General features: G+C 42.2%; 1 protein-coding gene and 1 non-coding gene across 4 annotated transcripts in view; both read left to right on the top strand.

Annotated features, from left to right (window-relative positions):
* Window positions 1-19,367, top strand: part of WDR93 (WD repeat domain 93) — a 53,991-nt gene that overhangs the window by 12,475 nt on the left and 22,149 nt on the right. Inside the window, exons 4-8 of one of the 3 annotated variants that reach the window (XM_055555656.1) lie at window positions 1,232-1,296; window positions 9,538-9,616; window positions 11,717-11,835; window positions 15,677-15,715; window positions 16,112-17,266. In XM_055555656.1, coding sequence (XP_055411631.1) covers window positions 1,232-1,296; window positions 9,538-9,616; window positions 11,717-11,835; window positions 15,677-15,715; window positions 16,112-16,297 — 488 coding nt within the window. In that variant the 3' untranslated portion in view covers window positions 16,298-17,266. Of the gene's footprint in view, window positions 1-1,231; window positions 1,297-9,537; window positions 9,617-11,716; window positions 11,836-15,472; window positions 17,267-19,367 lie in introns of those variants that run through there. The other 2 variants (XM_055555658.1, XM_055555657.1) reach the window with 2 other exon arrangements.
* On the top strand, window positions 8,401-8,472 carry TRNAC-GCA (transfer RNA cysteine (anticodon GCA)). The gene has a single exon. It is a non-coding gene; the product is annotated as a tRNA-Cys (tRNA).

Here is a 19,367-nt window from a genome sequence, read left to right on the forward strand (position 1 = left end):
TGGAGTTGGGGAGTGGTGGGTGTGAAGAAAAATGACTCCTTTCTGCCTTTAGATAATGGGGTAGAAGATGATACCATTCCTTAAAAAGCAGTTATAGGAGAGTAAGGTTCCAGGGGATTGTGAGTTGAAAGCTTCCATTTGCGCATGTACATGTTTGAGGCACCTGGAGTAGGAATGTTGATATTCAGGAGGAGTTTGGTCTGACAATAGGATTGCATTTATCACACTGCATTATATCCAGTTGGTTTCATGTCTCTGTGATTCTGAATGTGATAAATGGGAAGGCGGAGACTGCCTTGGTTGTCCTTCGCGCCTTTGCGGTCTTGGAGCAGATATCTCATGAGTATTTATTGGATTGAGTTAGACTTTCACCCACAGCGGGCCAGGTGCTTCTTCAAAGTCTGTATTATGGCAATAGAGGTAGGTTATGAGTGCCTGGGAGGCACCTCAAGAAAGTGGCAAGAAGTTTGTGGGTGATGATCATATACTAGAGCCCTTAGGTTAAACGGGAATTAGAATGACCGAATTACTTACTGAATTGACAAAATTAACTTCATGGGGAGCTTGCTGGGGTTTGAGAGATGAGGCACATAGCAGAGGAAGAAACTATCCTTTCCCTCAGAGAATCCATACACTCGCAAGTGGAGTAATGAACACTCACAGAAGTGAGGGCTTCTCTCGTAGCTCAGTCAGTAAAGAATCTGCCTGCAATGCAGGAGACCCGGGTTTGATTCCTGGGTCTGGAAGACCCCTTGGAGAAGGAAATGCAACTCACTCCAGTAGTCTTGCCTGGAAAATCCCATCAACAGAGGAGCCTGGTGGGCTACAGTCCATGGGGTCGCAAGAGCCAGACAGGACTTAGCGACTAAACCACCGCTGCCGTAGGAAGTGATTGGATGACAGTGTGAAACGCTGGGGTGATGTGCTAAAACAGGTGGACAGAAATCAAGGAGTGGATCAGTGTAGCTGAAGTGCTTACAAACAGATTCTAAAATAAGAAGGTAGGGCCAGTGTAGCTAGAGATGACCTAAGAGCGAAAATAGCTTGAACATTTCAAGTGAGGGGTGGAAGAAGGCCAGGAAACCAAGATGATCACAGGCAGTGGAGGGGCTAGGGAGGAATCCTAATAATGCACGAGCTTATGATATTTCAGAAAGTCAAATATATAAAATTCCAATTTGTCTTCAGCTCACTTGTCTGTCTCTCAATCTTCCTTATTTTTCTGTTTCAGGTATTGTTCGACTGTTCTATTTTTATAAGGATGGTCTTTACCTCATCAAAGCCATCAATGAATCGGTAAGCTCCTGTTCTTTCATCGATAGCTTGGCCAAAAGCTGTAGCAAATCAAGTTTACTTTTAACATGGAGGCAATTACAGCTATCCTAGAGTAGAGAGAAGTAGAGACCTCCCTGGCCAGGGAGCTTCATCCAGAATATCCAACAGAAAGATCCCCCGCCATCAGAGAGTACATACTGAATGCCTTGGATTTATTTACCCTCTTGTCAAGAGAAGAAAATTACTAAGGAATTCCAGTCCAAATTGAGCACCAGATCAACATATCTCATAATGACTTTGTTGTTGTTGAGTTGCTATGTTGTGTCCGACTCTTTTGCGACCCCATGGGCTATAACCCACCAGGCTCCTCTGTCCATGGAATTCTCCAGGCAAGAATACTGCAGTGGATAGCCATTTCCTTCTTTAGAGGATCTTCCCAACCCAGGCATCGAACCAATGTCTCCTGCATTGGCAGGCAGATTCTTTACCACTGAGCCACCAGGGAAGCCCTAATAACTACTTACAAGTCCCTAAATTTTCCAGGCTGCTTCACATCCTGTTCTCTTACCCATACTCTTCCCCCCGCCTAGAAAGCTCTCCTTGTTTCCCTGCCTACTATGTGTGCCTCGTAAGTTGCTCTCATTCCTCAAGACCAGCTCAGACATCGTCTTCTCTGAGATACTTTCCCAAGAGAAGTTGACCTTTCCCTCCTGTGTCACCACCATATAGAACAGAATTTCTATCACAGTGTTTCTCCACCCTCCATACTTATTTGTTTTTATGACTGTTTCTTCTCCTGGATGTAAGTTCTTTGAGAGCAGAGGACATGGACCCATATATTTCTTATTCCTAGTACCTTGCCTGCATACTGTAGGTTTCTGAAAGTGTTTTTTAAATTAACAAACCCAAAAAGGAGGAGGTATTGCTAAGAGTATATTTTTAATTGCAGTTTATTTTATAAAAAATATTACTGATGAGCCCAAAGCAATTCAGTGTGTGTGGGGGATGCTGGAATGATGCTGGAATGCTGGATAAACATATTGGGGGAAGGAATGAAGCTCAACCCTATGTCACATCATATATAAAAATTAGAAATGAATTATAGACTTAACTTTAAAGGGCAAAGACATTATCCTTTTTAAAGAAAATACAGGAAATGGTTTTTGCAACCTTGCGGCAAGCAAAGATTTCTTAGGACATAAAAGGCACTAATTGTAAGAGAAAAAAACTGAAATGGGACTTCATCAAAGAAACGTCTCATGCCTCATATGAGTGAATGAAAGTCTCTCAGTTGCATCCGACTCTTTGTGACCCCATGGACTACACAGTCCATGGAATTCTCCAGGACAGAATACTAGAGTGGGTAGCTGTTCCCTTCTCCAGGGGATCTTCCCAACCCAGGAATCAAACCCAGGTCTCCTGCATTGTGGGCAGATTCTTTACCAGCTGAGCTACCATGGAAGCCCAAGAATACTGGAGTGGGTAGCCTATCCCTTCTCCACTGGATCTTCCCAACCCAGGAATTGAACTGGGGTCTCTTGCATTGCAGGCGGATTTTTTTACCAACCGAGCTATTAGGAATCTCTCAGGCCTCATGTGATATGCAAAAATTAACTCAAAATGGATCATTTGAGCTATATGAAAAATAAAAAACTATAAAACCTTTAGAAGAAAACATAGGGGCAAGTCTTTGTGACCTTTGTTAGGCAAAGATTTTTTTAAACTACAGTACCAAAACTGTATTTCATACAAGAAAAAAAACTGATAAGTCAGACTTCATCAAAACTAAAACCTTATGTTCTACAAAAGACACTGTTAAAAGAATACAAAGGCAAGTTATAGACTAGGAGCAAATAATTGCAAATCACATATCTGATAAGAGACTTGTATCTAGAAGATATAAAGAACTCTCAAACTCAAAAATAAGAAAAACAACACAGGTTTTTAAAATGAACAAATATCTTGAGGGAAAAAAAAAAAAAAAGGCAGTTCACCAAAGAATATATAGAAGATAAATAAGATGTTCACTACCATTAGTCATTAGGGAAAATACAAATTAAAATCATGATCTATCACTGCATGTGTACTGGAATGCCTAAAATTGAAAAGACAGACCACGCCAAGTGCTGGCAGCACGATGAGACAGCTGGGACTCACATCACTGCTGGTGGTGAAGACTGGTGCCTCAACCACTTTGGCAGGTATTTTTTACAAAGACGTTAAACGTACACCCACCATATGATGTGGCCATTCCACTCCCAGATATTTGCCTGGGAGAAATGAAAGTATATTTCCATATGAAGATTTGTACATGGACGTTCCTAGCAGCTTTCTTTGTCGTAGCCAGAAACCAGAAACCACTCCGCACCCATCAACAGGTAAATGGCTAAATCGATCTTGGCACATACTGCTCAGCGGTAAAAAGCGTTGCCGGGAGAAATATCAATAACCTCAGATACGCATATGACACCACCCTTATGGCACAAAGTGAAGAGGAACTCAAAAGCCTCTTGATGAAAGTGAAAGTGGAGAGTGAAAAAGTTGGCTTAAAGCTCAACATTCAGAAAACGAAGATCATGGCGTCCGGTCCCACCACTTCACGGGAAATAGATGGGGAAACAGTGGAAACAGTGTCAGACTTTATTTTTCTGGGCTCCAAAATCACTACAGATGGTGACTGCAGCCATGAAATTAAAAGACGCTTACTCCTTGGAAGGAAAGTTATGACCAACCTAGATAGCATATTCAAAAGCAGAGACATTACTTTGCCCACAAAGGTCCGTCTAGTCAAGGCTTTGGTTTTTCCTGTGGTCATGTATGGATGTGAGAGTTGGACTGTGAAGAAGGCTGAGCACCGAAGAATTGATGCTTTTGAACTGTGGTGTTGGAGAAGACTCTTGAGAGTCCCTTGGACTGCAAGGAGATCCAACCAGTCCATTCTGAAGGAGATCAGCCCTGGGATTTCTTTGGAAGGAATGATGCTAAAGCTGAAACTCCAGTACTTTGGCCACCTCATGCGAAGAGTTGACTCATTGGAAAAGACTCTGATGCTGGGAGGGATTGGGGGCAGGAGGAGAAGGGGACGACAGAGGAGGAGATGGCTGGATGGCATCGCTGACTCGATGGACGTGAGTCTGAGTGAAATCCGGGAGTTGGTGATGGACAGGGAGGCCTGGCGTGCTGCGATTCATGGGGTCGCAAAGAGTTGGACATGACTGAGTGACTGATCTGATCTGATCTGATCTGATAACAGCATAGCTACATCTCAGAATAATTAGGCTGAGTGAAAGAAGTCTGACAAAAAAGAATACATATATACTGTATGATTCCATTTCTATGAAATTCAAGAAGATACAAAACTAATCTAGGGACAGGGAATGCCAGTTTTTGCCTGGGGTAGGTTGGGAGAGGGGTGGAAGGAAGGCTTACAAAGGGGCAGGAGGAATGGATATGTTCCTTATCTTGATTGTGGTGCTGGTTTCAAGGGATCTATATATGTCTAAACTAATCAAATTGTACAGTTTAAATATGCACAGTTTATTATGTTATTATCATATCCCTAATAAAACAAATTTAAAACTTATGCTCATCAAAAGATGCTGTTGGGGACTTCCTTGGTAGTACAGTAGATTGGAATCTGCCTGCCAATGCAGGGGACACAGGTTAGCTCCCTGGTCCGGGAAGATCCCATATGCCGCGGAGCAGCTAAGCCTGTGCACCACAACTACTGAGCCGGAGCTCTGGAGCCCACGAGCAACTACCGCAATGACTGAGGCACTAGAGCCCGTGTTCCACAACAAAAGGAGCCACCACAATGAGAAGCCCACGCACTGCAACAGAGAGTAACCCCCGCTTGCCCAGCTGGATAAAGCCCGTGCATAGCAATGCAGACCCAGCACAGTCAAAAATAGATAATTAAAAGATGCTATAAGACTTTAATCAGTTTTAGGGGCAGAGAGTGGACCCCAGAGAGCTCCGAGAAACCCCACTGCCCCCCTGACTAGTGACCCTTTAATATAAAATGTCCAAACTCATCGTTTAAATATGTCCAAGCTCATCAAGTTGTACCTTTAATATCTGTGCCTTTGTGAAGTTGCTCAGTCATGTCCAACTCTTTGTGATCCCATGGACTGTAGCCTACCAGGCTCCTCCATCCATGGAATTTTCCAGACAAGAGTACTGGAGTGGGTTGCCAATTCCTTCTCCAGGGGATATTCCCGACCCAGGGATCGAACCCAGGTCTCCCGCATTGCAGGCAGACACTTTACCATCTGAACCACCAGGGAAAACTGTTTTTAAATTTTATGTAAAAAGAAATCTCTTTAAAAAAAGATACAAGGAATACTCATCAACTCATTTCAGAACTGTGACCAGCAGAACTGTGATATCTAAACTTGACAGGGACATTATACACAAAATAATGTTAGTGAATTACAACACACCAATAGTGTTTAGGAGACAGGGATTGTCTCCTAAACATTGTACAGGATACACGGATCAAGACCATCCCCATGGAAAAGAAATGCAAAAAAGCAAAATGGCTGTCTGGGGAAGCCTTACAAATAGCTGTGAAAAGAAGAGAAGCAAAAAGCAAAGGAGAAAAGGAAAGATATAAGCATCTGAATGCAGAGTTCCAAAGAATAGCAAGGAGAGATAAGAAAGCCTTCCTCAGCGATCAATGCAAAGAAATAGAGGAAAACAACAGAATGGGAAAGACTAGAGATCTCTTCAAGAAAATTAGAGATACCAAGGGAATATTTCATGCAAAGATGGGCTCGATAAAGGACAGAAATGGTATGGACCTAACAGAAGCAGAAGATATTAAGAAGAGGTGGCAAGAATACACAGAAGAACTGTACAAAAAAGATCTTCACGACCCAGATAATCACGATGCTGTGATCACTCACCTAGAGCCAGACATCCTGGAATGTGAAGTCAAGTGGGCCTTAGGAAGCATCACTACAAACAAAGCTAGTGGAGGTGATGGAATTCCAGTTGAGCTATTTCAAATCCTGAAAGACGATGCTGTGAAAGTGCTGCACTCAATACGCCCGCAAATTTGGAAAACTCAGCAGTGGCCACAGGACTGGAAAAGATCAGTTTTCATTGCAATCTCAAAGAAAGGCAATGCCAAAGAATGTTCAGACTACCGCACAATTGTACTCATCTCACACGCTAGCAAAGTAACGCTCAAAATTCTCCAAGCCAGGCTTCAGCAATATGTGAACCGTGAACTTCCTGATGTTCAAGCTGGTTTTAGAAAAGGCAGAGGAACCAGAGATCAAATTGCCAACATCCGCTGGATCATGGAAAAAGCAAGAGAGTTCCAGAAAAACATCTATTTCTGCTTTATTGACTATGCCAAAGCCTTTGACTGTGTGGATCACAATAAACTGTGGAAAATTCTTCAAGAGATGGGAATACCAGACCACCTGACCTGCCTCTTGAGAAACCTATATGCAGGTCAGGAAGCAACAGTTAGAACTGGACATGGAACAACAGACTGGTTCCAAATAGGAAAAGGAGTACGTCAAGGCTGTATATTGCCAGCCTGCTTATTTAACTTACATGCAGAGTACATCATGAGAAACGCTGGGCTGGAAGAAGCACAAACTGGAATCAAGATTACTGGGAGAAATATCAATAACCTCAGATATGCAGATGACACCACCCTTATGGCAGAAAGTGAAGAGCAACTTAAAAGCCTCTTGATGAAAGTGAAAGTGGAGAGTGAAAAAGTTGGCTTAAAGCTCAACATTCAGAAAACAAAGATCATGGCATCTGGTCCCATCACTTCATGGGAAATAGATGGAGAAACAGTGGAAACAGTGTCAGACTTTATGTTTTGGGGCTCCAAAATCATTGCAGATGGTGATTGCAGCCATGAAATTAAAAGACGCTTACTCCTTGGAAGGAAAGTTATGACCAACCTAGATAGCATATTCAAAAGCAGAGACATTACTTTGCCCACAAAGGTCCGTCTAGTCAAGGCCATGGTTTTTCCAGTGGTCATGTATGGATGTGAAAGTTGGACTGTGAAGAAAGCTGAGCACCGAAGAATTGATGCTTTTAAACTGTGGTGTTGGAGAAGACTCTTGAGAGTCCCTTGGACTGCAAGGAGATCCAACCAGTCCATTCTAAAGGAGATTAGTCCTGGGTGTTCTTTGGAAGGACTGATGCTAAAGCTGAAACTACAGTACTTTGGCTGCCTCATGCGAAGAGTTGACTCATTGGAAAAGACTCTGATGCTGGGAGGGATTGGGGGCAGGAGGAGAAGGGGACGACAGAGGATGAGATGGCTGGAAGGCATCACCGACTCGATGGACATGAGTTTGAGTGAACTCTGGGAGTTGGTGATGGACAGGGAGGCCTGGTGTGCTGCGATTCATGGGGTCGCAAAGAGTCAGACAGGACTGAGCGACTGAACTGATGCTAAGTGAAAAAAGACAAATATTGTATGATATCACTTTTATGTGGAATCTAAAAAATATAGCAAACTAGTTAATAGGACAAAAAAGAAAAAAACCAAGAAACAGACAGATATAGAGAACAAACTAGTACTTACAAGGGGTATGGAGAAGTAGAGAGGAGTAATATAGGATTACAGAATTAAGAGATACAAACTATTATGTGTAAAATGAGCTACAAGAATATTTTGAAAAATATGGGGAACATAGCCAATATTTTATAATAACTATAAATGGAGTGTACACTTTAAAAATTGTGAATCACTATACTGTACATCGGGCTTTCCTAGTAGCTCAGATGGTAAAGCGTCTGTCTGCAACACAGGAGACCCAGGTTCGATCCCTGGGTTGGGAAGATCCCCTGGAGAAGGAAATGGCAGCCCACTCCAGTATTCTTGCCTGTAAAATCCCATGGATCGTGGAGCCTGGTAGGCTACTGTCCATGGGGTCGCTAAGAGTCGGACACGACTGAGTGACTTCCCTTTCACTTTTCACTTTCATGCATTGGAGAAGGAAATGGCAACCCACTCCAGTATTCTTGCCTGGAGAATCCCAGGGACGGGGGAGCCTGGTGGGCTGCCGTCTATGGGGTCGCACAGAGTCGGACACGACTGAAGCAACTTAGCAGCAGCAGCAGCAGCATACTGTACATCGGGCTTCCCTAGTGGCTCAGATGGTAAAGCGTCTGTCTGCAATGCAGGAGACCCAGGTTCGATCCCTGGGTTGGGAAGATCCCCTGGAGAAGGAAATGGCAGCCCACTCCAGTATTCTTGCCTGGAAAATCCCATGGATCGCGGAGCCTTGGTAGGCTACCGTCCATGGGGTCGCAAAGAGTCAGAGACAACTAAGTGACTTCAATTTCAGATTTCACTTTCATATTGTACATCAAATATACTTCCATTTTTAAACAAGAAAGTGAAAGAAAAACTAAATGTTTAAAACTCCCTCTCCTTAAATAACTTAGGGGGCTTACTAGCCTAATTCTTCTAGGCACCTAATTTTGCTAGTCTTAGAGCCCCTGAAAGGTATAGCACATCTGTATACATTGAGTCTTTTTCACCTTGCTGAAAATTCAAGCAAGTTTCATACTAGGGTTCCATTCAGTCTCTACTTGATATGGACTGAATATTTTTGTGCCCCTAAAATTCATGTTGAAATTCTGATCCCCAGTGTGGGAGGCGATTAGGTCATGAGGCCAGAGTTCTCATGAGTGGAATTACCACCCAAGAGAGCTCCCTCAACCCTTCCACCACATGACACAGAGGTGGCAGGCAGTCCATGAGCCAGGAAGCTAGGTCTTAGCAGACACTGAATCTGCCAGAAATCCTTGGAAATCATGGAACATGAGAAATAGATGTTGTTTATGAGCCAAATCAGACTATGGCAGTACTATAGCCTAGACAGAGCCTTTTTTTCAAGCAACTGACCAGAGTTTTCATTGTCATATAGAACTCTTTTCAACACATTTTGAAAAGAGCTAGTCATAGGTCTGTAGGGTTTGCAACCTGACCAGGAGATCAGATAGTATGAAATCACTGCAAATGATCAGGAGTATTTATGAAACCAGGAAATAACTCCAAAATCCTTTAGATGGAAAATTGAGTTCTACTACTTTATATGCAGTCTTGTCCAGTTCCTATACAAAAATGGAAAGTCTGAAGCAATTTGAGGCATCTTTTTATGCCTCAATCTTTAGAAGGATTTTTTTCCTGATGTGAACTACAAAAGGCCCTGAAATACACTGTCCTCTCTCATCAGGCTGAACTTATTCTATCAGCTTCTCTCTTCTTTTTAGGAGGACACCAGCAAGCAAACCACCTGTATAAAGATGGAAATTTCTAAAGGAGGGAACTTTGCAGCCTTGCTCCTACAAGGTAAGACTGACCAAAGGCTCTTCAGAAGATTCAGATTTCCAGTATCGTCCAGATAATCACTTTCCCCAAAAAACATTTTACTTTTAAAAACAATTTTATTTTATTTTTGGATGTGCTGGGCCTTTGCTACTGCATGTGCTTTTCCATAGTTTTGAAGAGCAGGGCCTACTCTCTAGTTGCAGTGTATGGTCTTCTTACTGTGGTGGGTTCTCTTGTTGCTGAGGATGGACTCTAGGATGTGCTGGCCTCGGCAGTTGCAGGATGTGGGTTCAGTAGCTGCAGCTCCCAGGCTCTGGAGTGCAGGCTCGGTGGTGTGGTGCTCCTTACCACGTGGGATCTTCCCAGACCAGGGATCAAACTCGTGTCCCTTGCATCGGCAGGCAGATTCTTTACCACTGAGCCAAGGGAAGCCCTCCAACCCTTTTATTTAGATATAATTTACAGAAGAGTTGCAAAGATATGACTGAGTTCCCTTATATCTTTCACCTAGTGTCCCTAATACCAACATTTAATATAACCATGGTACATTTGTCAAAATTAAGCAAATAACATTGGTACAATACAATAAACTACAGATTTTTTTTTCAGATTTTGCCAGTTTTTCCTAGATAATTTTTTTTTGGCTCCAAGGTACAATCCAGGATATCATATTGCATTCGGTAATCATCTTTTCACACTGTACCTATATGTGTGATGTCTTGGTCTTACCTTGTCTTTCATGACCTCAACATGTTTGAGGAGTACCAGTCAGGTATTTTGTGCAATGGCCCTGATTTTCAGTTTGAATTTTTCCTCATGATTCAAACTGGGGTTAAGGATTTGGGGGAAGATCTCACAGAGGTGAAATGCTCTTTTCATTGAATTATATTGGGGGGTATGTGATAGCACCACTGCTGATGTTAACCCCAATCACTTAAAGTGATCTGCCCGCTTTCTCCATGGTTGCGCGACTGTTTTTCCCCTTCCATGCTCTAGGTCCAGACCACACTCGAGGGGAGAGAATGTAAACACCATTTTCTGGATGTAGGATGATCAGAGAATTTTGAGACCTATGTTGAAACCTCCACAGTGACTGATAAACATTTAGGGGGAGATACTTGGAGATTATGCAAATATCCTGTTTGTCATTAAAGTTTTGCCCACCAGTTTTAGCATTCAACATTGGATCTTGCTTGTTGCAATTATTCCTGTGATAATAGAATGTATTTTATCCAAATGATTATTAGCTTGACTTTTAACTTTTAAATAATTAGACATTTGGCGTCTCGGCCTCTATTTAGATTCTTGCCCCAGGTCCCTCAGATGTTAGGTGCTGGAGAAAGATACCTATTTTGTAATGCTTTATGCACCAAAGGAAACTTTTATACTATCTGTAGTAGTTTGTTAGGGCAGTTATAGCAAAGTACCACCAACTAGCTGGCTTAAAATTACAGACATTTATTCCCCCACAGCTCTGGAGTCCAAAAGTCTGAAAACAAGATGTCTATATGATTACTTTTTTAAGGAAACATTTAGCCAGAATCCCATTCTAGGAAAGTAACTTTTCCTGGGTTGGCAGGTATTCAGTACAGAAGCTGAGCATGTTTCTTTGACAAGATAAAGTGCTCACAGCCACCCCATGGGTTGTCATCTCCTCAAATATTGGTCAGAAGAATTCTCCTGAGGCATCTCTCAGAATTCAATTCTAGCCCGTTGTCAGCCATACCCCTCTCGGTTACTGCTTCTGTATATGCCACTTTCCTCCCCAGGTGGGAATAGCTGTAACACAAAACGTCAGTGGAATTTATCGTTTGGAACCTAGAAAGCGTGGGGACCAGGCAGCGTGGACAGTCAGGTTAAAACTGTTACATTGTCGCTGTGAGGGCGAGAAGCCCATCTCCAGTTAGAGGCAGTAGCCCAGGGAGAGAGCTCAGGACTCTCGGTGAGTGAGGACTGGCAACAACTGCTACAGAACCACGTCTCCTTCCGTTTGTCAAAATTACTGTTTTGAAGGTGCCCACTGGCCTCTGTGTCAGTGGTTCTGAGAAGATGAGCCGTTTCTCTGAGGAAACTCATTGCCTGCTTGCGGTTGCTCAACGGTTCCTTGGTTTCCCAATGCAGGAGCTGGGGACATTTGGCTGGATGTGTATAAGCTGCCCAAGGAGTCTTGGGTCAAGGAAGTGCAGTACCCCCAACTTGCCATAAATACAAAGAAGAAAGTCAGACAGCAGCTGCAATTGGTAGGTAACACCTGTCTTCAACTGATATGTTCCTCCCTGCCCACATCTAGTGCACCTCCTCCTTGCAATTTCAAGATGGAGGAGCCCGTCTGGAGGCTGTAAGACAGGACAAGAGGCACCCTGGCCTGTGTCTCTCAAGTCAGTTTGCATCGGTTAAAATAAGATGGTTAAAAAGCCGAGGGGTCTTAAACAGTGGAACATGGTATCTCTCTCCTCTGGGAGTTGCCTCTCCACCAAGACCACTCCCAGGCATTTCTCTGGGAGAGTGTTGTTTTTTTTGACTCTGACTAATAGATATATTTTTTCCCCTCCTGGGCTGAAATAATCCTTCCATGTCTCTCCACTACACTCTCCAGATTATGGTATAAAGGAGTTGTTCTAAATATATGGGAATAAATGTATTCTTCATATTATTCTTAGAAGGTAGGTAGAAATCTACTATTTCAGTTTAATTATATGTGATCCCTGGGACTCATGCCATCTCTTTAAAATACAATATTTAAGCAAAAAAGATTTTAAGACAATTTTCTCATCTATCTGATGTGCAGTTATTATATATATTGGCTGCATTGTGTGTGGCATGTAGGACCTGAGCTCCCCGACCAGGGATCGAATCCATGCCCACCCCAGTGGAAGTGCACAGTCCTAACCATTGGACCACCAGGGAATTCCCAAAGTGTACTTATTATTATTTTTTTTAATCAACAACAAATATCAATTTATCAGATCAGATCAGTTGCTCAGTCGTGTCCGACTCTTTGCAACCCCATGAATCGCAGCACGCCAAGCCTCCCTGTCCATCACCAACTCCCGGATTTCACTGAGACTCACGTCCATCGAGTCAGTGATGCCATCCAGCCATCTCATCCTCTGCCATCCCCTTCTCCCCCTGCCCCCAATCCCTCCCAGCATCAGAGTCTTTTCCAACGAGTCAACTCTTTGCATGAGGTGGCCAAAGTACTGTAGTTTCAGCTTTAGCATCAGTCCTTCCAAAGAAATCCCAGGGCTGATCTCCTTCAGAATGGACTGGTTGGATCTCCTTGCAGTCCAAGGGACTCTCAAGAGTCTTCTCCAACACCACAGTTCAAAAGCATCAATTCTTCAGTGCTCAGCCTTCTTCACAGTCCAACTCTCACATCCATACATGACCACAGGAAAAACCATAGCCTTGACTAGACGAATCTTTGTTGGCAAAGTAATGTCTCTGCTTTTGAATATGCTATCTAGGTTGGTCATAACATTCCTTCCAAGGAGGAAGCGTCTTTTAATTTCATGGCTGCAGTCACCATCTGTAGTGATTTTGGAGCCCAGAAAAATAAAGTCTGACACTGTTTCCACTGTTTCCCCATCTATTTCCCATGAAGTGATGGGATCAGATGCCATGATCTTCATTTTCTGAATGTTGAGCTTTAAGCCAACTTTTTCACTCTCTTCTTTCACTTTCATCAAGAGGCTTTTTTGTTCCTCTTCACTTTCTGCCATAAGGGTGGTATCATCTGCATATCTGAGGTTATTGATATTTCTCCCAGCAATCTCGATTCCAGCTTGTGTTTCTTCCAGTCCAGTGTTTCTCATGATGTACTCTGCATATACATTAAATAAGCAGGGTGACAATATACAGCCTTGACGTACTCCTTTCCTATTTGGAACCAGTCTGTTGTTCCATGTCCAGTTCTAACTGTTGCTTCCTGACCTGCATACAAATTTCTCAAGAGGCAGATCAGGTGGTCTGGTATTCCCATCTCTTGAAGAATTTTCCACAGTTTATTGTGATCCACACAGTCAAAGGCTTTGGCATAGTCAATAAAGCAGAAATAGATGCTTTTCTGGAACTCTCTTGCTTTTTCCATGATCCAGCGGATGTTGGCAATTTGATCTCTGGTTCCTCTGCCTTTTCTAAAACCAGCTTGATCATCAGGAAGTTCACGGTTCACATATTGCTGAAGCCTGGCTTGGAGAATTTTGAGCGTTACTTTGCTAGTGTGTGAGATGAGTGCAATTGTGCGGTAGTTTGAGCATTCTTTGGCATTGCCTTTCTTTGGAATTGCAATGAAAACTGACCTTTTCCAGTCCTGTGGCCACTGCTGAGTTTTCCAAATTTGAGGGTGTATTGAGTGCAGCACTTTCACAGCATCATCTTTCAGGATTTGAAATAGCTCAACTGGAATTCCATCACCTCCACTAGCTTTGTTCATAGTGATGCTTTGTAAGGTCCACTTGACTTCACATTCCAGGATGTCTGGCTCTAGGTGAGTGATCACAGCATCGTGATTTTCTGGGTCGTGAAGATCTTTTTTGTACAGTTCTTCTGTGTATTCTTGCCACCTCTTCTTAATATCTTCTGCTTCTGTTAGGTCCATACCATTTCTGTCCTTTATCGAGCCCATCTTTGCATGAAATGTTCCTTTGGTATCTCTGATTTTCTTGAAGAGATCTCTAGTCTTTCCCATTCTGTTGTTTTCCTCTATTTCTTTGCATTGATCGCTGAAGAAGGCTTTCTTATCTCTCCTTGCTATTCTTTGGAACTCTGCATTCAGATGTTTATATCTTTCCTTTTCTCCTTTGCTTTTCGCTTCTCTTCTTTTCACAGCCATTTGTAAGGCCTCCCTAGACAGCCATTTTGCTTTTTTACATTTCTTTTCCATGGGGATGGTCTTGATCCCTATCTCCTGTACAATGTCACGAACCTCATTCCATAGTTCATCAAGGACGCCTTTAAAACATATTGTGCTATGTGCTATAAAGTGTTAGTGAAATTAATCTATGAGACCAAGATTGAGACTCACATTCAATGCCAAGTACATTGAGTGGCTTTGAATAAATGCCCTTTTTCTCCAGTGAATGTCTTCATAGCAAGGTGTGATTTTTTTGTATCTCTGGGAGAGTTATTGGCCCAGAGACATTCCTCCTCTAAACTCTTACAGAATCTATTCTTTGTACCTCTCTTTGACACTTCTCATATACTATCCTATTGTGCAATGGCACCCCACTCCAATACTCTTGCCTGGAAAATCCCAGGGACAGAGGAGCCTGGTAGGCTGCAGTCCAAAGAGTTGGGCACAACTGAGCGACTTCACTTTCACTTTCCACTTTCATGCATTGTAGAAGGAAATGGCAACCCACTCCAGTGTTCTTGCCTGGAGAATCCCAGGGACGGGGGAGCCTGGTGGGCTGCCGTCTATGGGGTCGCACAGAGTCGGACACGACTGAAGCGACTTAGCAGCAGCAGTAGCAGTTCTTTTCTCCTAACTAGATGGTAAATTTCTAGGTTGTTGTACCTTCTGCTTCTTTTTGTCACCATCCCCATGGCATCCTAGTCAGTGCCCAACAGATACATTTTTTGAGGGATTAACTTATTATCCGAGTGGGACGAGCACCTTGGAATGGGGGATTTGCCAGCATGATTCACTGTTTCCATACACTGAGAAGCAAGCAACTTATGCCAGTTACAGTGGCAGCTCTTGTACTATGAATTATATTTAGAGTTACTTATAAATAATAATTGTCAACATCACTGATATATTTTGTCAATCAGAAATATTCACTTAGATTTTTGTGATAGTCTCCTAGCTGACCCCCTCCCTTTCACTCATATTCTCTCTTAACGTCACTAATGATTTCTTGTTTCCCCAAATAGGTTTTAAGATCCTAGAGAATGGGTGTCATGTATTAAAATCCTACAGGCCAGAGGACCACACAAATACTGGCCCTCCATGTCTATGGGGATGAGTTCACATCTCACAAGTGATTGAGGGGAAGAAGGAGCAACGCAAAAAATTAAAGGAAGAAGGGGAGCATATACCAAACCCATCATGAATTAATTTCTCATTTTTCTCCCCAGAACACTCCTGATTCTGTGACTGCAGATAGTTTAGATACGGTAAGAAACTTTAAAGAATATCTCCAAAGAGATTTAACTTGAATGTTAGAAATTTTTATTTTGATTTTAAAGGTACCTTAAATGTCAAATATATTAATAAAATATTCTTACCAGGGCACTGTTTTCACATTCTCTGTGATTTGATCTTGTGCCTCATTCTTGAGGAGAACTGACCCAAGTCATTTGTTCAGGGGTGGGTTTCCCTGAGACAGGGGCCCTGCCGGTGTTTTCACATGGCCACAGACTTTTGTAAAATTGGAAAAAGTGACATGTTTTAACCATAATCACTTAAGACCACCACCATAACTTCTCACTCAGACTTCCCCTCTGTCACAATAGCCCCCGAACTGAGTTGTATTAGGTGGTCATTGGCACTTTGTATTCTCTTTCTTACAGAGAGCCCCTAAATCATATATACTTCAGGCCCCAGAGAATCCAGCTTGCCTCTGCCAGTGTAAGCAGCCCAATCCACCAAACTCACGTTTGGGGCTTTGTTCTGTTCTGGTGTTGGAGGTCACGTTTGTATTGGGATACAGCAGAGCACAGACTGGGTTCCCTGGAGCTTCCTGCCTCTGCCTCTGAGGCAAAGAGCACACCACGCTTTCCAGAGGCTTAGCTCTTGGGATTCAAGCCTATCAGAAGAGAAATGGTGAACTTCCAAATGGAAGTCTCTCTCCAGAGGCCTTTCCTTTATCCCTTTTAAAATTACGTTTTGTCTCAAATTATACAAATGCTATCACTTTGGGAAGAACCAAGTAATGCAGACTCAGCAGCCCTCTCCAGAGATCATCACCATTATTAGCTTGGTGTGTGTTTTCTATAGGCCTTTAGTATATCGTTTGATTCAGATATCAGTTTATTTTGAAAAATATACTTTCATTTTATGGGAATTTTCTTCTATATAAGTGGCATCATACTATACAGATTTCCTTATGAACTTGCATTTTTGTACTAATCAACTTATTGGCAAAGTTTTGCAATGTCAGACATACCTACCTTGTTCTTTTCCTCTGTTCTATTCCTACTAAAGATGTACCATAGTTTATTTGGTTGTTCATCCATTGGTGTTATTGAAGGTTTTCCTAATTTGTGGCTTTTGTATAACGCAGTGAAAAACTTTGTAAACTCTTCTTTGTGTACCTGAGTGCTTCTGAAGGATGTGTGCAATTTTAGTTTTAATATAGATCCTATTAAATTGTCCTCCAAAAATGACATGACAATTTACATTCAATCAATTTCTCCACAGCCTGGTTAACCTTGATATTATTAATTTTTGTGCAAATTGATGAAACAAAATATTGTCTCATGTTAATTTTCATTAACCTCCTCATATTTTTATTGGCTATTGAGGTTTTGTCTTCTGTGAATTACCTGTGAATTTTTTGCCAATTACATATTTTCTTCCAATCTGTTGTTTCCCTTTTTTACTTTATGTGCTTTTCTGTTGTAAAGACATTCTAGATTCTGTTATAGTCAGAATTTTCAACCTTTTCTTTACAGCCATTGCACTTAAGAAGGCTTTCTCTATCTCAAGATTATAAATAAATTCTCCTGTGCTTTATTCTAATACTTGGTAGTGTTTTTGTTTTTTGGTGTTTTTTTTTTTTTTTTTTTGCACATTTCACTCTTTTATACACGTGGTAGTTTTTTCTGTGAATGGAACAAGGAAGAGACCTACGTTGATCTGTCTTTTAAAAATAGCAATTGCAACACAAGTACCATTCCTATGTATATTTCTACACTTTTGATCCTGTTCCATTAAAATATTTGTGTGCCTGTACCAAGCATCAGCCTCTTGAGAAACCTATATGCAGGTCAGGAAGCAACAGTTAGAACTGGACATGGAACAACAGACTGGTTCCAAATAGGAAAAGGAGTACGTCAAGGCTGTATATTGTCACCCTGCTTATTTAACTTATATGCAGAGTACATCATGAGAAACGCTGGACTGGAAGAAGCACAAGCTGGAATCAAGATTGCTGGAAGAAATATCAATAATCTCAGATATGCAGATGACACCACCCTTATGGCAGAAAGTGAAGAGGAACTAAAAAGCCTCTTGATGAAAGTGAAAGAGGAGAGTGAAAAAGTTGGCTTAAAGCTCAACATTCAGAACACGAAGATCATGGCATCTGGTCCCATCACTTCATGGGAAATAGATGGAGAAACAGTGGAAACAGTGTCAGACTTTATTTTTTGGGACTCCAAAATCACTACAGATGGTGACTGCAGCCATGAAATTAAAAGATGCTTACTCCTTGGAAGGAAAGTTATGACCAACCTAGATAGCATATTCAAAAGCAGAGATATTACTTTGCCAACAAAGTTCTGTCTAGTCAAGACTATGGTTTTTCCTGTGGTCATGTATGGATGTGAGAGTTGGACTGTGAAGAAGGCTGAGCACCGAAGAATTGATGCTTTTGAACTGTGGTACTGGAGAAGACTCTTGAGAGTCCCTTGGACTGCAAGGACATCCAACCAGTCCATCCTAAAGGAGACCAGTCCTGGGTGTTCATTGGAAGGACTGATGCTGAGGCTGAAACTCCAGTACTTTGGCCACCTCATGCTAAGAGTTGACTCACTGGAAAAGACCCTGATGCTGGGAGGGATTGGGGGCAGGAGGAGAAGGGGATGACAGAGGATGAGATGGCTGGATGGCATCACCAACTCGATGCACATGAGTTTGGGTGAATTCCGGGAGTTGGTGATAGACAGGGAGGCCTGGCGTGCTGCGATTCATGGGGTCACAAAGAGTCAGACACAATTGAGGAACTGAACTGAACTGAACCAAGCACCAAGACCTGAGGAACTTCACAGCATAATATAGGCATTTAGTGCTGCTGCTGCTGCTAAGTCGCTTCAGTCGTGTCTGACTCTGTGCGACCCCATAGACGGCAGCCCACCAGGCTCCCCCGTCCCTGGGATTCTCCAGGCAAGAACACTGGAGTGGGTTGCCCTTTCCTTCTCCAATGCATGAAAGTGAAAAGTGAAAGTGAAGTTGCTCAGTCGTGTCCGACTCTTAGCGACCCCATGGACTGCAGCCTACCAGGCTCCTCCATCCATGGGATTTTCCAGGCAAGAGTACCGGAGTGGGGTGCCATCGCCTTCTCCGATTTAGTGCTATAAATTTGCATCTAACTAATGCTTAAGTTGCTTCCTTCGAATTTTGATATTTTATGTTTTCCTTTTTGAAAATACTTCCCAATTTGTGTTTTTTAACTTCTTTTTTGAAACCAGTGGATTATTTTTTGAAGCATGTTATTTAGTGTCCAAATACTTGAGATGTTCTAGATATCTTTCTTTTTTTTTTTCTGGTTTCTAACTGAATTCTGTTGTGATCAGAGAACATACTTCATATAATTTGAAACCTTTCAAATTTATTAAGACTTGTTTTATGCCCCAAATATGGTTAATTCTGTTAAGTATTCTATGTGCACTTGAAAAGAACATGCAGTCGGTTGTCATTGGTCCAAGTTATTCAAGTCTTCTATATCCTTACTGCTTTCCCCTCTATATTCTTATTGATTTTCTGTCTGCTTATCCTATCAATTATTGAGGGAAGACTGTTGAAATCTATGAGATTATAGATTTATTTCTGCTTTCACACTAAGAATTTTTGCTTCATGTATTTTGAAGCCCTGTTATTAGGTGC

The sequence above is a fragment of the Bubalus kerabau genome, chromosome 19, assembly GCF_029407905.1.
Source record: "Bubalus kerabau isolate K-KA32 ecotype Philippines breed swamp buffalo chromosome 19, PCC_UOA_SB_1v2, whole genome shotgun sequence".
In the NCBI taxonomy this organism is placed as follows: domain Eukaryota; kingdom Metazoa; phylum Chordata; class Mammalia; order Artiodactyla; family Bovidae; genus Bubalus; species Bubalus kerabau.